Below are 14,363 nucleotides of genomic sequence, written 5' to 3'. Positions count from 1 at the left end.
CCTCAGCTCCAAATAACCAGAGACTCCTAACTGGGTCTCCTCTCCAAACGCAGGAAATACGGCCTGGGAAAAAAGTTCGGGAGTTTTTTTGGAAACCAGAGGGGCCCTATCGCTGACGTTTTGCACGCGTTTTACGGCGTTGATGTATAAGTAGCCTACTACATTAGTTTTGTTTTTTTTTGTATTAAGAGCGTCTGTTATTCCACAGATTGCGCTGATGAAAAGCACACGCTGTTGGTGTTGTTAGTGCAGGAGTTTTGATCATCACTATTTATAGACCAGCCTGTTCCGTCCGAGGCTGTTCCTCGTAGCTGTATATTTTGCCAACTGCGCGCAACAAGTTGCAGACACTCCCAGCACAGGCAAACCTACACTCATTTGGGCCAGCGGACGGTATTTTTTTTTACTGCGCTTCTCTTTTCGGATTACGCGTCTTTGAATAACTCATACCCCGACCCCCTCTTTGGAAGACAGAGGGGGAATAAACGGTGGAGATCCAGAGTCGGAGTTGAGGAAAGGACGGGGCTGGATCCGTGGGAATAGGCCTGCCTGTCAGGCCTCTTATGATCTGGATCTTGGACTGGACAGGGCTCCCGAATAAACATTTCATGGGCCACTGGAATAGAGATGAAAGGAGAATGCATGGGAGTAAGAAATGCAAATCCTTAGCACACTGAGCCACGAGAAGGGGTGTAGTGGAAGGTAAAGCCGCCTTATTTACAGATCACACAACTTTTTTTTTAAAATCAACGTAATCAACTGTTTTAAATCGGCATTATTTAAAAGAAAATGCAAAACAGTCACAGCTAAAAGTAAACGACTTGATGTGAAACGAGAATACAGTCCTTTTAAGTGAAGACTGTTTATTTTTTTGGGAAAATATTTTTTCTTACACGCATTTAATTCTTGATGCTGGAAAATTCCTACTGTCCACATATGTTTACTTTCGCACTATTAGCTGATCATAACGACAATATTGTGTCGGTGTTTTTTTTTCTCTTTAAGTTGTGAAAGGACCATTAGTCGCGCATGTTGCGGAGGTAACAGGGACAGTGTAACTTTTTGTAGCCACTTGCAGCACAACGCCAACTATTGACAGCCTGTAGTTGTATTAGCTCATCCAATGAAGCCCTGGACCTGAATGCTGTTTTTTCCACGCAACAACGTAATTTCGGAATAAAGACAAATCTGGGATTTTTCCCTGACGCTGTCTGACTTTGGAATGTCAGCAGTATCGAGATATGGCACGCAGACACAGAGGAGGTCATTTCCAGTCGTGTAAAAACGTTGCATCACTAACCAGTCCTTTCCGAGAAGGATGTTCAATTCAGGAGGCAGAAAGAGTGATGACAGCGTTTTAACCGCAGCTGGAGAGAAAGCCGGGCTCAGACCCAGAGCCTCTTTGGAGAAGGATACATGTAATGCGAGTAGTGACGCAAACCCGGGGTCGGGGGATGAACTGCTCAAGAAACTGGAACGGCGCGTCTTGTGTGAGTGAGTGTGCAGGCTGCTGTGTGCGTAGCAAAGACGTCTGTGCCGTGCTCACCATCCATGCACTGTGATCGTTCCAACAAACACCTTTGCGCTCTCTCTCTCCCTCTCTGTCTGCCTGCCTGTCACTCTCTTAACCCCCCCCCCTTCTCTCCGTGCCCCATGTGCCCACATGGTACCCACGCACTGCGTCTAATTGCCTGAGGGCCATCAGAAGATATTATTCATATTCAACACCTCTCCCCGCAACACCCTCGTCTCCTCGTCCCACCAGTCAATATGGCCACTAAGCAACATCACCGGCAGCTCCTCATGCATGGCACGGAAGTGAGCTGTGACTCCAGCGGCGATGGCGCCGTGACCGTGCGGATTAGCAACAGCGCGCCACACGTGCATCACCACGAGCCACTGAGGACTGCCAGCAGTGGAGCAGGAGGAGGAGGAGGAGTTGGAGGCTACGGGGCCGTGAGGAAAATGAACCCTAACCTCCACAAATACAGTATCTCATCCAGCTGCAGCTCAGCAGACTCGAAACCTGCCGGGGTCTCAACTTCGAGGGTGGCCAGGAAGGCACCGCCACTGTTCGAACGCTCTGCTGCTCAGTGCTGGGACCCCAAGTTTGACTCCCCAATCCTGGAAGACGCGTGCCAAGAGAGGTGCTTTCCTCAGACACAGCGGCGCTTCCGTTATGTCCTGTTCTACCTGGCAGTGGCAGCTGTACTCTGGGGGGTGTACTTCGGGGTCAATAGTGACCGCTGCGACCCTGTGACCTTCCTCGTACCCACAGCCTCCTTCTTTGTCCTCCTGGTGCTCCTCTTTTTGTTCACCTTAACCCAGCCCTACACATGGCTGTACAACCAAACCTCCTTGCTCCTGATCGCGCTCACCTTCGCCATTACCTTAGCTCCACAGACGCAGACTGCTGGCTACACTGAGTGGGCTGGCGGTGAGAATGCCTCATATCTCTCACCGGACCAAGTAGCACTGCCTCCAACCCCTTGCATCTCCCCCGTGGGCACCTTCTCCCTGTGTATGGAGGTTTTGTTGTTGTTATACAGCGTCCTCCATGTCCGTCTGTATGCCTCCGTGATGCTGGGGCTCCTGTATTCTATATTATTTGAGGCATTAGAATGGCTGCCATTGCTTCAAAAGAGTTATGACACTACTAGATGGGGCACAGGGTTAGAGGGTTCAGGTTCCAATTGGGAAGAAGACACCCTCCGCTGGCTAGGCCCGGCTAAAGCTCTGCTCCACTTGTGCGCCCATGTCATCGGCATCCACCTGTTCATCATGTCGGAGGTGCGTTCCCGCAGCACCTTCCTTAAAGTCGGCCAGGCCATCATGCACGGCAAAGACTTGGAGGTGGAGAAGGCCTTGAAAGAGCGTATGATCCACTCTGTCATGCCGCGGCGAGTTGCCGATGAGTTGATGAAACAAGGTGACGATGAGGGTGGCGGTGAGAACTCTGGCAAGCGTTATTCCTCTGGCGCCTGCTCTGCCTCGGCCGTCTCAATGGGTGGCGGAGGAAGCGGTGGAGCTTCACAAGCCCAAAGTGCCACAAGTGCCAAGTGTCACCCGCACAACAATCACAAACGCAAGAAGACCTCCATCCCCAGTGGACAGATAATCTTTCGGCCTTTCAATATGAAACGCATGGAGCCTGTCAGCATCCTCTTTGCGGATATTGTGGGTTTCACTAGAATGTCCGCCAATAAGTCAGCATCAGCCTTGGTGGGCCTCCTCAATGATCTGTTTGGACGTTTCGACCGTCTCTGTGAACTAACCTGTTGTGAGAAGATCAGCACTCTGGGAGATTGCTACTACTGTGTAGCTGGCTGCCCCGAGCCTCGGCCGGACCACGCCAACTGCTGTGTAGAGATGGGCTTGGGCATGATCCAGGCCATCGAGCAGTTCTGCCAGGAGACACGCGAGACCGTCAGCATGCGCGTTGGCGTCCATACGGGCACCGTCCTGTGCGGGATCCTGGGAATAAAGCGCTTCAAGTTTGATGTATGGTCAAATGATGTCAATCTGGCTAACTTGATGGAGCAGCTGGGCGTGGCGGGCAAGGTCCACCTGTCAGAAGCTACTGCCCGATTCCTGGATGACCATTACCAGAGGGAGGACGGGCAGGTGGCAGAGAGAGCCGGACAGAATGTGGTGGAGAAACTGAAGGGTAAGTGGCTGTTCACCTCTCAACTTCTTTTTGCATGTGACAAAGGAAGCCGAGCCAAATCTGAATGGCTTGTTGATACCCAAATGTTTGTGCCCAACCACCGAAAAAGTGAGTTTTTCATGATTTTTTTTTCCCTTTTTAAAAGATCCTGGACAAACCGCTCTACTTCTGAGCCACAGCCGTGATACAACGCCGACCAGTGCAGCGACAGCTAGAAATATATAGTAGTAATAATACCAATAACAGTACTATTAAGAATAATAGAAAGAGCGCATTGCATTTGAATATATTCGGACTATAGGGTAAAGATCGAATGCCTACATTGTCTGAACATGTTCACCGTAGCACTTGGTCATCAGGGTTTAGTGGGTTCACTGCGTGCCTAGACGACACTAAAATATTTGATCTGACCAGTTAGTCCTGTTGAAACGCTGTACCAACAGGAGATCGGGCGACAGGATTAAGAGATTAGAGCACCATGAACAGACATGCTGTGGGGTTTTTTAATTGGCTGTCATTTAATCAAATGATTCTCTTTTGATTGGGCCGCTAAAAAAATATAGGCTTTTAATTGGTTGAGTCATTTCTGAAACATTTGAGATTTCATGTTAACTGCTTCTGAATGTTAAATCCCTCTTGTAACTGTGCAACGCTATATATTCCGTTTCACTGGAGAATACTCACCGTACAGAAGATGAAGGAGCTTTAACGTCCGCGTCACTGGGGCTTAAAGGTTGTTGTATTTGATGATGTTGCTGCACAGATCAGGCCTTCTCTTGGAATAAATACAGTTTTTAATCACACAAAATGTGTTTAGCTGAGCTAACACTCAGTGCAATGTTGGGTTTATAGCTCTTGACTGTGTTATTAAGCTTGTTGTGGTGGTGGGCCAGAATGTTTGAGCTGAGAGATTGCATCTGATAATAGGAGGGCTGACCGGCTTTACTGTACTGACGCAGGTATCGTACTGGATTTCAGTGGATTAAACAGGAGTTCATCATGTTTGGCCCAACGCTTGTAGGATGTGAATAGTGGTGAGCGACTAGGCGGACACCTTACAGTACATCAAAGATATGGAAGTAAATTTCACTTGACTGCAACTTGTTCAACATCCACCACACCCACCCCACCCCACCATTTACACACACAAACTCAGCCTGTCTCAATACTCTTTGGAGAGCAGCATCAATGGACCTAAACTCTCCAGCAGGGGATTCCTCGTGGGCCTTCTAATCTTAGGTCTCTCACCGAATAGAGACTGTCTGTTCTATTGTCAGGGCCTTGTGTCAGAGTGTATTCACACTTGGCTCTAAATGGCGCCATCGCTCTCTATTTCCAGACTGGCAAACAGTGACGGAGTGAGATATTGACATGCAGCTTTTGTTGAGGGAGTGAAAACGGGGAGAACGGCATCTAGTGTCCTGCTGAAACAGAGACGCACAGTTTCCATAACGGTTTGCTTCTCTAGCAGTGACAAAGAGGGGTTGACATCGTTTTTTGTTTTCTTTTGAGAAATGGATGTAGAGAAAAATCTAATCTTGTTGACTAGATGACTTGTCAGAATCACATAACTACCGCTTTGTGTGGGAAATAGAGAGACTGAGAATATTTGAAATCAATGATCAAATCCGTTTTCGTCGTTGTTCATGATGTTAGTGCGATCATCATGAATTCATGCCGTTTTCCCGAGATTTTTCTCACAACGCTTTGAGTTTTATAAACTAGTTTTTAAATAGTCGATATGAAATAACCACATGGTTTCATACGCTCTTTTGTGAATCAAATACTTGACAAATGAAGAGGACTGAGTTATTGGTTGTTATCATCAGGTTAGACGACGTAACTGTGTATCACGATATCTCCATATAAGATTTCATCACAATATGTTTCCATTGAAAGACGATAAATTATCATATTGAATCATCGCTCCTATCTGTCTGTTGACTCTTCCGTCTTTCTGTCTTTTGTCCCCCCCCCCCTCTTTCTCCATCTCCTTCCCCTCCACCTCTCTCCGTCTGCTTTTCCTCATCCTCGCTGTGTTATCACATTCATTGCCTCAGTCTCTCACCTGTCACCCAGGCCTTTACGTGTGGTCTGCTGTGTAACGTTGCTTTATTGCTGCTGGTCTTTCATCAAGGCTTTGCTTTAGACCCCCCCAGCAGGCCCGAGAGATCTGCCGCATATAGCGTGCTTTCAACCATCCTCTTTCTGTTAGTCCCTAAATACCCATCACCACGCTTTCCTTTAAACAACAACACCTAAGCAAACTCAGCTTTGTTTGACCATGAATGCAGCGAGTTGGTAGTTTGTCAGTAGTTGTATCAGAAGTGCACTGAATCTAAGTGATACATGTAATGGATTGACGCTGCGGTAGTCAATGTCTCACCGAAGTGGAGTACATGAAACGTAGACTTTGTCAAGACTATTGACTGCCAAATCGCACTCATCTGCTGTGTGTATTTAATGAAAAATGAAGGCATGAGTCATACCCCTGTTGATGCAGGTATGCAGTGAGGATTTAGAATACTAGGCTAAATAAGCAATATTTTTATGATCTTAGATTAAGTTTAAACTGTGCAAAACTCTGAAAAGTACACAAATACAGTGTATAGTGTTGTACTTTCATTTTAAAACAGTGTGTGTGCCTGTCGAATTCATAGACAGTCACTCTTTGGCCACCCCAGTGATTGTCAGCATCTACTCTCGCCTACACTTCCCTTATCTTCTCCGTGTGTGTGTGTGTGTGTGTGTGTGTGTGTGTGTGAGTGTGTTTTTAAAAGGGCTTTTCATTCAAGCACATTAGGACTAGTAAGCTTCTCCCACATCTGCCCAAAGGATTTCTTCCCTGTCTATCTGTGGTTGTCTCAGGAGATGGCCGTTTTCACTTTTCACTTTGTTGTTTTTCGTGCAGTTTTTCCCACATTTTACTCTCATTAAAATATACTCTCACAGCTCGGTATAGTTCAGCATGTTGTATGCATCGGCAGACTCAAGGTTCAGACCTTGAACTGGTCTAATGGTATCATAGGTTGACACTGGCACCTGGTCAGTTTCAGTCGGTGTGAGTCTGGAAGTGTGTGTTTGCACGCACAAATTTGTGCTTGTTTGCGTGTGTCTTTTTCTTTGTGTGTGTGTGTGTACATATACACCAAACAAACTTATTCTTCCAAAGCAGTGTGTTGCTTTGGGAAGTTCATGGCCTCCGGATGGTTCGTCTGAGCTAAATCAAACATGTCACTGAAACATGCAGAAGCAAATGGCAGACCGGCCCTCAGTGGGTCGTTTGCCATTCTACACTCTGGCTTTATCGATTAAAATCCCCTTTTTCGTCCTGTTTTCTCCTGTGGAGTTAGGGAGCTGCGACAGCTAGATCACCATAATACACTATCAGTAGTTTATTGACCTTAGTGCCAAATTTCATGGAAATACATTCATGAGTTTGTGTGAAGTTCTGTTGAGACTGGGACTTTTAAACTAATAGGTCAAGACAAACGGTAACTTATCTGACGGTGAAGTTCTCCTGGTTCACTGATGTCATGAAATGTTTACACATTGTATTCAGGCTGTGTAGGGAAGGTTGGCGGTTTGTCACTGCCCCACTTTTCTTTGTTCATAGCAGGGCTTTTATTTACAAGAAAAACAAGACCAGGAGAGGCAAATTTATTTGTATTGCACCTTTCATCAAGAAGGCAATCGGAGACAGAAAGGCATTATGACGAAATATAGAAGACACACGAGGCAATAATGAAAATAAGACATTTTGATGTCACAGTAGTGGCTGATTTGTATTTAGCCATTTCAGTTTCAGGGCATGCTGGCTCGCTTTCATTGCTTACTGGGATTGTTGACATTGTTAATGTTATTAGTAACGCCTGTGCTTTTTCTACAAATCTAAATATCCGTTATTAAAAAGGCATATTCCGCCCAATCTAGAGTCGTGAGATTAGTTGATTAATTGATGAGTTCATCAGCAGAAAATTCTATATTAACAATAACCATTTATGTCATTTTAAGGTACAGTTATGAAATATTGACCGGTTCCACTGCAATAATGAATAATAATCATTAAAAGAAAACTATAAATGATGAATAAAGAATAAAAATAATATAAAAAAGAGAAAACGAATTTCATGTTTACTTTCTGCAGCCACAGTTTCTCAGCCTTTTTCAGCAGATTGTAGTTTTATTACAGAGCACGGGGAGAAGGAGAGGTGAGCTGTCAAACAAAGTGTCTGTGCGCATGTTTTATGATTGAAGATAAGACATCGAGCACATGAAACAAAATGACTGATCAAAGTCTTTGTGCCTTAGATACATAGATGCACGTGCACACACACAGAGTTTTATAACTGAGAGGTGAGCACAGAGGGTAGAAACTAATTTAGGCCTTTTAATGTTGTCTTTGTAGAGTAAACTCCCTGTGCATGTTGCTCTGTGTTCTTCCCTCTCCTGCACTGTGACACACACTACTTTCAGTGTTCCTTTGTATGTCAGTAAATATCTCCTATCCCGCGTGCTTGTGTTATGTGTGCGTTTATGCGAGAGCAATGCTCTGTATAAAGTTGAGAGGAGACGGTTGCCCTGAGGCCTGTGACCCAACATGGTGTTGTTTCGGCCCCGCTTCTACTTCTACCTCATTGGTTTTCAGCGACGCCGCCGCTTCTACAGGGTTCACAGGTCAACTGTAATCGCTTGACTAGGTGGTCTTGCAAGCGTGTCTGTGTGTCTCTGTCTGCGTCTGGTTGTCGTTGTGTATGATAACGGCATGAAAAGAAAAATAGCATCCAGTAAAAGGAGAGCTGCACATGTGAAATCAGAGGAAAGACGACGACCAGGCAGGAATGTGCTGGTGAAGGAGAGAGACAAAAAAAATACATTGCGATTGTTGTAGTGTTAATCGGCTAGATTGCTGTTTCTTTTGTTTTTGCACCATTTTTACTACAATTTGTGTCTTTACCCTAGGCGTGGCTTTCACACCTAGGCAGTTTTTTAATGGATTAATCCTGTCCTTCTCGTGACTTAACACACGGTTAAAAAGCAGTTTTGAAACCTGGCCAGCTTGTCAAATTCCTCTTCTCTAATATCCTTGACAGCAGCAGTGTTGTGTTACTTGTGTGCCTCTCATATCCTCGTAAAGGGATACGAATCAATTTCATTTCGGATTCTGTGACGCACAAGTTTGAGTTCCTAGTTTGTTTGTTTTTATTCACAATGTTTTGGAAATTACCTCCTTTTACATTTGACAATGCACATGGCCAACGGACAAAGACAACACTCACATTTTCTGAAATATTGATACAATTCAGCGGAGAAGAAGTAAGAGGTTTAACAGAAAAGACATTCAAAGATCAGTGCTGCTCTGCCTGACTTGCCAGTGCTGCACACGCACACACGCAAATTGTACCGGAATGGACCTACAATAACTCGCATAATGTCTTCCTACAGTATTATATTAGGTAATTCCTAATCTCATTATCATTAATGTGTGTGTGTGTGTGTGTGTTTCAGAGAGAGAAAAGACATATAGTCTTCTTTCTTCTCTTCCTCACACTCCTCTTCTCTCGCCCTCTATCCTAATAGAGCTGTAATAACACTTTCTCTCTCTTAGAGAGTCTGTTGTGTCAGACAGTCATTCTCTCTCCCACATAGTTATCTCATCTGCTTTTTTTTTTTAATTCATCCACCGCACATATTTCACGAAAAATTTGTCATTCCTATTTCTCAAGACAGTGTTGAGTCAAGTGTGTGTGTGTGTGTGTGTGTGTTTATAAGCGTGCCCAACCCTGTCCTGTCCTAGCACGATTGGATGTGTAGTGTGCAAACGAATACACTCAATCTTTAACTGGCAGTTAAGACATTCATCTATTTTTAGAAGAAGCCTGAGTTAATTTCTGTGATGAACTAAATCCAAACAGATGAGTCACCTCCTTGTATTGTATTTCATTATTTTTGACTGGTCTGTCCAGTCTATCCAGGATGTTGTGTTTGTGAGCGCTCATGATTGTTTGTCAGTCAGTGTTTGGACAAATTGTATTCAACAGACATTAAAGTATTATCTCATAACCAAATGAAGCCCTGCAATGAATTACAGGAATGTGACCTGTTATGGGTAGATGCACGCTCTACCAGGTAGAGTCTACCTGGTCTCATTTGCTGTTTTATTACACACAAGGTGACTTGCATTTTCTTCACTGGCACCACCCTGCAGTATTTTATTTGCCCGTTCAGCAGCAGCTCAGACCACCAGGCCACCGGGAGTGTTTTTTTTTTAAACTTTTGCAATGCTGTCACTTTGGGAAAATATTTCCTCTGTCGTGTCAAGCACACTGCTGGTTAATCGAATGGTGGAGGATAGTCTTAATAATTCACTTCCTGGAGCCCAAGGCCTATCTGAGATGCCTTTCACTGTCACTAACTGAACAGCTCATGTTCAGTTAACGTTGAGTGTCAAGCTAGCAGGGGTCGAGGATCAAATGTGCGTGTGCGCTTGTGCGTGTGTGTGGGTCAAGGCCGGGTCATGGCTCTCTGTAAACTTCATTTTGGGTTTGCACACTGGGCCACATTATCTCCTATTTATCTGCTAGTTAATCTGTGTTTGTAGACAACTGTTTAAAATTCCACTTTTGCGACAGCTGTATGTGCCAGTGTGGCAACAGCAGCTGGTTGTGTGTGTGTGTGTGTGTGGGTGTGTGTGTGTGTGTGAGAGAGAGAGAGAGAGAGAGAGAGAATGCGAATGTGCGCCAACTCAAGTATGCTGGAGTGGAGCTGTGTTAAACGGCTGTTCTGAATAATAGATACAGAGTGCGGCCTCGAGCCTGTTAAAAAATCCATGAGCTTCCTTTGCACTGGTTTATAGCTAAAGAGCGTATCAGAGGGAGAGAAAGAGAGTTAATAGCCAACGCGGGGGAAAAGTAAGGATAAGACTTGGCCAATCACTAGTCTGTAGTCTGTAGATGTAGACTGTGGGTATAGGCCTGTCATTGGCCGCCCATTTCTGCTGGCACTCTCCTCCCCTTCCACGACTGTAGCTGCGCCATCTGTGTTACAAAGACACCGACGCTGCTTCCCGTGCTCAGCGCCGCCCAAGACGATTGGTATTGGTTTGAAGAAATACAAACAAGCCTGAGCTTTATTTTCTCTCCTGTACCAGGATGATAATGTGGGGAGCCAGACTTTTTTTCTTTTGCGCTGACACAGCGCTGTGGAATCACAAACGCAATATGACAAAGCATGAGCAAAGAAAGCGAGACAAACACCATAAGAGTCCTTCTTATGGTGCCGTGTGGTCGTACCAGTTGAACTGTTCATTCATACCTTCCCCCATAATGCGTGTGTGACTTCACTGGGAGTCTCACACTCTGTAGTGAATGTCAAGAGGGCAGTTATCGGTTAGCCAAAGTGCCTTCCTTGCAAGGTGTGCCCTCTTTCCCTTAACCTGCCTACTTCAATAGACAATTTTCTCTGTTTCTCAGCGTGCCCTTTGGTCTCAAAGAAGTCGCATGAAGTTGCTCAGTATATGTAGGTGGAGAATGACTACAGGGAAGAGTCAGAGGTAGAAAGCTAGTTTCTCCAATTAAGGAGGATTGCGGGGTGTACCCCTTCCTGGCATTACTGCTTACAACATAAGCTACAATATTAGCTCTCTTGCGTTACATAATTGCGTTACATGTTTGGATCTTCAAGCGCTTAAAAAAACTGTTTATGAATTTAAATCTGATTTCTGCGAACTGCCAATATTCTATTTCGTCACTTCGAGAGAGAGAAAAAGGTGTCGGAGCTTCCTTCTGGTGCGCTCCGGCAGTACAACACCTATAAGCTCACACACATGCGTCATTTGAGTAGGCGGTCCTTCAATGTGGCCCAGGACACATTAGCGTGTGCACTGCTAAAATGATGTGGCCATATGCGGACCACCTCTGAATGTGGTGCATCAGCGATCGGATCTCAATTTGTTCTAAACACGTCTCGGGTGCATTCACTCCCAGAGTTGTCCACTTGCGATTGGATCTCCAAAGACGCATGTTAATGTCAGGTCTGAAAAGGCCGTAGTGGAGAAATCGGCATGCTTCTACTCTGATGGATTTCTCAATAAGTAAGTGTTGAATATTAATGCAAAGTAGTGAGACAAGAAGTACGCCCTTTTTAAAGACCTGAAGCTCTTTAAGTGTTGTAGTTTGTGTTTTAGAATAAAAGAGATACCACTAACCAAAAACCACAACAATATGGCCACTGTGAATGTCAGATAAAATACTGCAAATTGGTGATTTTCTTTTTTTAAGCATGAAAGTGCTTGGAACAAATCCTCTGAGATGTCTGTCTAAAAAATGTAAGTACTGGCTTTCAAAAACCTGAATCTGTCAAGTGCTACTATAAACGGCATGTAAAGCGCTGTCCCCTGGTGGTCTGTGGAAGGAGTGAGTCGTGTGACATTAAAAAGAAGAACAGAAGAGAGAGAGAAGAAGAAGGGAGAAGAAGACGGAGCATGTTTTCTGGTCATGACCCTTTCCCAATGATTTCCCACAGTCTCTCCCAGGGCAGCAGGGGAGTTATGTGTGTGCGTGTGCGCATGTAAGTGTGTGAGTGGTCGACAAATCCATGTCATACAGCAGAATGAATCACGCCACGCCATGACTGTATTACTCAAATGAGACCATACACATCAAGTGCGTCTGTGCACCCCTGAAATTATGCTAAATGAAGAGAGGACCTAATAACAAACTCCGCTGTATACGTGTATTCTAATACCGTGACGCACCGTTAACCTCCCAGCATGCTTGGAGATAACATGTGGCCGAGTGTTTGCTCATGCATGAAACAAAGTGACGTGTCAGTTGTCGTTGGCTTCCCCCTTGCAGGGGGACAATGGTTGGTCACTTCTTGCTCAAGGACTGTCCTCTGCCACTGAGCGACAGCCGCCCCCTGAGAAACTCTAGGGGAGCATCTGTGAAGTGAGACACTACAATGCCTTTTAACAGCGGTGTGTGTGTGTGTGTGTGTGTGTGTGTGAGTGAGAGAGAAAGAGAGAGAGAGAGTGTGACTGTCAGAGTGCGTCACTGTTCCTGTCAACTCACTGCACTATATGTCACAAACACAGACACACACTTGTAGGATCTTCTGAGGGAAAGCAGATTTTGAATGAATAAAAAGCATGTGTGTATTATTTAACCAATAGTCAGATGTTATTTGGAGTACAACAGAAAGAGAGAGGGGGGGGGGGGGGGCTCTGGTTTGGGTATCATTTTGATTTTGTCAATTCTGATTCCAATTTTGCTTCTCAGTTTGTTGTTCAAATTCTTGTTTGAAAAGAAAACAACGTGATGTTTGTATGTATGAGGCCAAAGAAAACTTTTCGGCAGCCATATTTCTTTAAGCTGTGTTGTTTCTCATTGCGTTCCAGACTCGTAGTCTTTAGAATTGGCTCCACAAGTTCTGGATACCTTACTGTACCCCAGGGATGATGTGACAAAGGTCTCGTGTTTGTCCCAAACCGAGGGAGTCTGATTCGCTACGCTGCCAGCAGAGGCTTTGTTAAATCCCCAGAGTATGATTTAAAAAAACGAGATAGAGGAGGTGGAGAGACAAAAGAAAGGGAGGAAGAATAGGGAGCAAGTGAGGAACTCCCTGGACTAAAATGATGGCAGAAAAGAAGGAAGGGAGGAGGAGGAGGGATGGATGGATAGATGGTTAGGAGGGAGGAATGGGAGCGTATTTGAAGGAGGATCGTGCGAGAGCCTCATCCCTCGGTTCCATCAGCGTGTCCAAATATGGAGGCATCTGCTATTGCACCAGGCCTGTTCTCAAGACCCGCCACTGACCAGGGAGAAAACTGGAGGGGGGGGGGGGAGAAAAAAAAAATAAGACCGATGGGAGAAGGTTTAAGTGAAAGGAAGATGGCTGAAAAATGAGAGAGAGCATGACGGCAGAGACAAGACAGAGTAGCTAGATATACAAATAGGTAGTGAGAGGCTGCGAAAGGTACATGTATAAGGTTTGGCAAGACTAAAGAGAAGAAGTAGAAGGTTTGAGCCATAGTTGAGTAGAAGTTGGACAGTGGGAAGGCCAAGTCTGTGAAAAGGGAAAACGAGTTGAAGTCTATATTTAGCGCTGGAGTTGTTTATTTTCTGACTATTCCAAGCAGCAAGATGAAAGTGAAGAACGAGAGAAAAGGTTTGATGAATCTCGTGGAGGAAAGGGGAAGTTAAAAGCCACCGCCTGCCTTCATCTTTTTCTGCCTCCATTTTGAGGTTGATTTAAGTTGCTTTGATGCTTAATCAGTTTGAGTAAATGTTGTATGTTAACGTTTCTCCTTGTCTCCCTCTGTCTCTCATACTCACACACATTTTCACTTTTCTGTGTGTTGGGACCAAAGGGGAGCTGGCGTCCTTTGGGGTCACCGGGGGATGATTTTGATCATGCGCTTGGAAGCCGCCATAAGGTCAAAGGTTATTTGTCAGGAAGTACATAGTCAGGCTTGGGACGGTCCTGTGGGGATCGGCTGAAATGTCAGCCTTCGTCTAAAACATTCAGGCAGACACTCCCACACGGGGACCGCTGAGCCGAGCCTTGGTGTGTGTGTGTGTGTGTGTGCTCTTTGTGTTAACTCATGTATGAGTTTGCACACAAGCCTTTTAGTGAACTGTCTTCTTGGAGTGTGTGTGTGTGTGTGTGTGTGTGTGTGTGTGTGTGTGTGTGTGTG

The 14,363-nt window shown here is 45.2% G+C and overlaps 1 protein-coding gene across 2 annotated transcripts in view; it reads left to right on the top strand.

Moving 5' to 3' along the window:
• The first annotated feature begins 6 nt into the window (after nt 1-6).
• LOC116392865 (adenylate cyclase 9) overlaps nt 7-14,363 on the top strand; it is a 32,270-nt gene continuing 17,913 nt past the window's right edge. For both annotated transcript variants that reach the window (XM_031864665.1, XM_031864664.1), the window contains exon 1: nt 7-3,667. In XM_031864665.1, coding sequence (XP_031720525.1) covers nt 1,771-3,667 — 1,897 coding nt within the window. In that variant the 5' untranslated portion in view covers nt 7-1,770. The remainder of the gene's footprint in view (nt 3,668-14,363) is intronic.

This window comes from Anarrhichthys ocellatus, unplaced genomic scaffold, assembly GCF_004355925.1.
Source record: "Anarrhichthys ocellatus isolate YVR2014 unplaced genomic scaffold, GSC_Weel_1.0 scaffold31, whole genome shotgun sequence".
Taxonomy (NCBI): domain Eukaryota; kingdom Metazoa; phylum Chordata; class Actinopteri; order Perciformes; family Anarhichadidae; genus Anarrhichthys; species Anarrhichthys ocellatus.
This window is presented reverse-complemented; position numbering and strand designations above follow the sequence as displayed.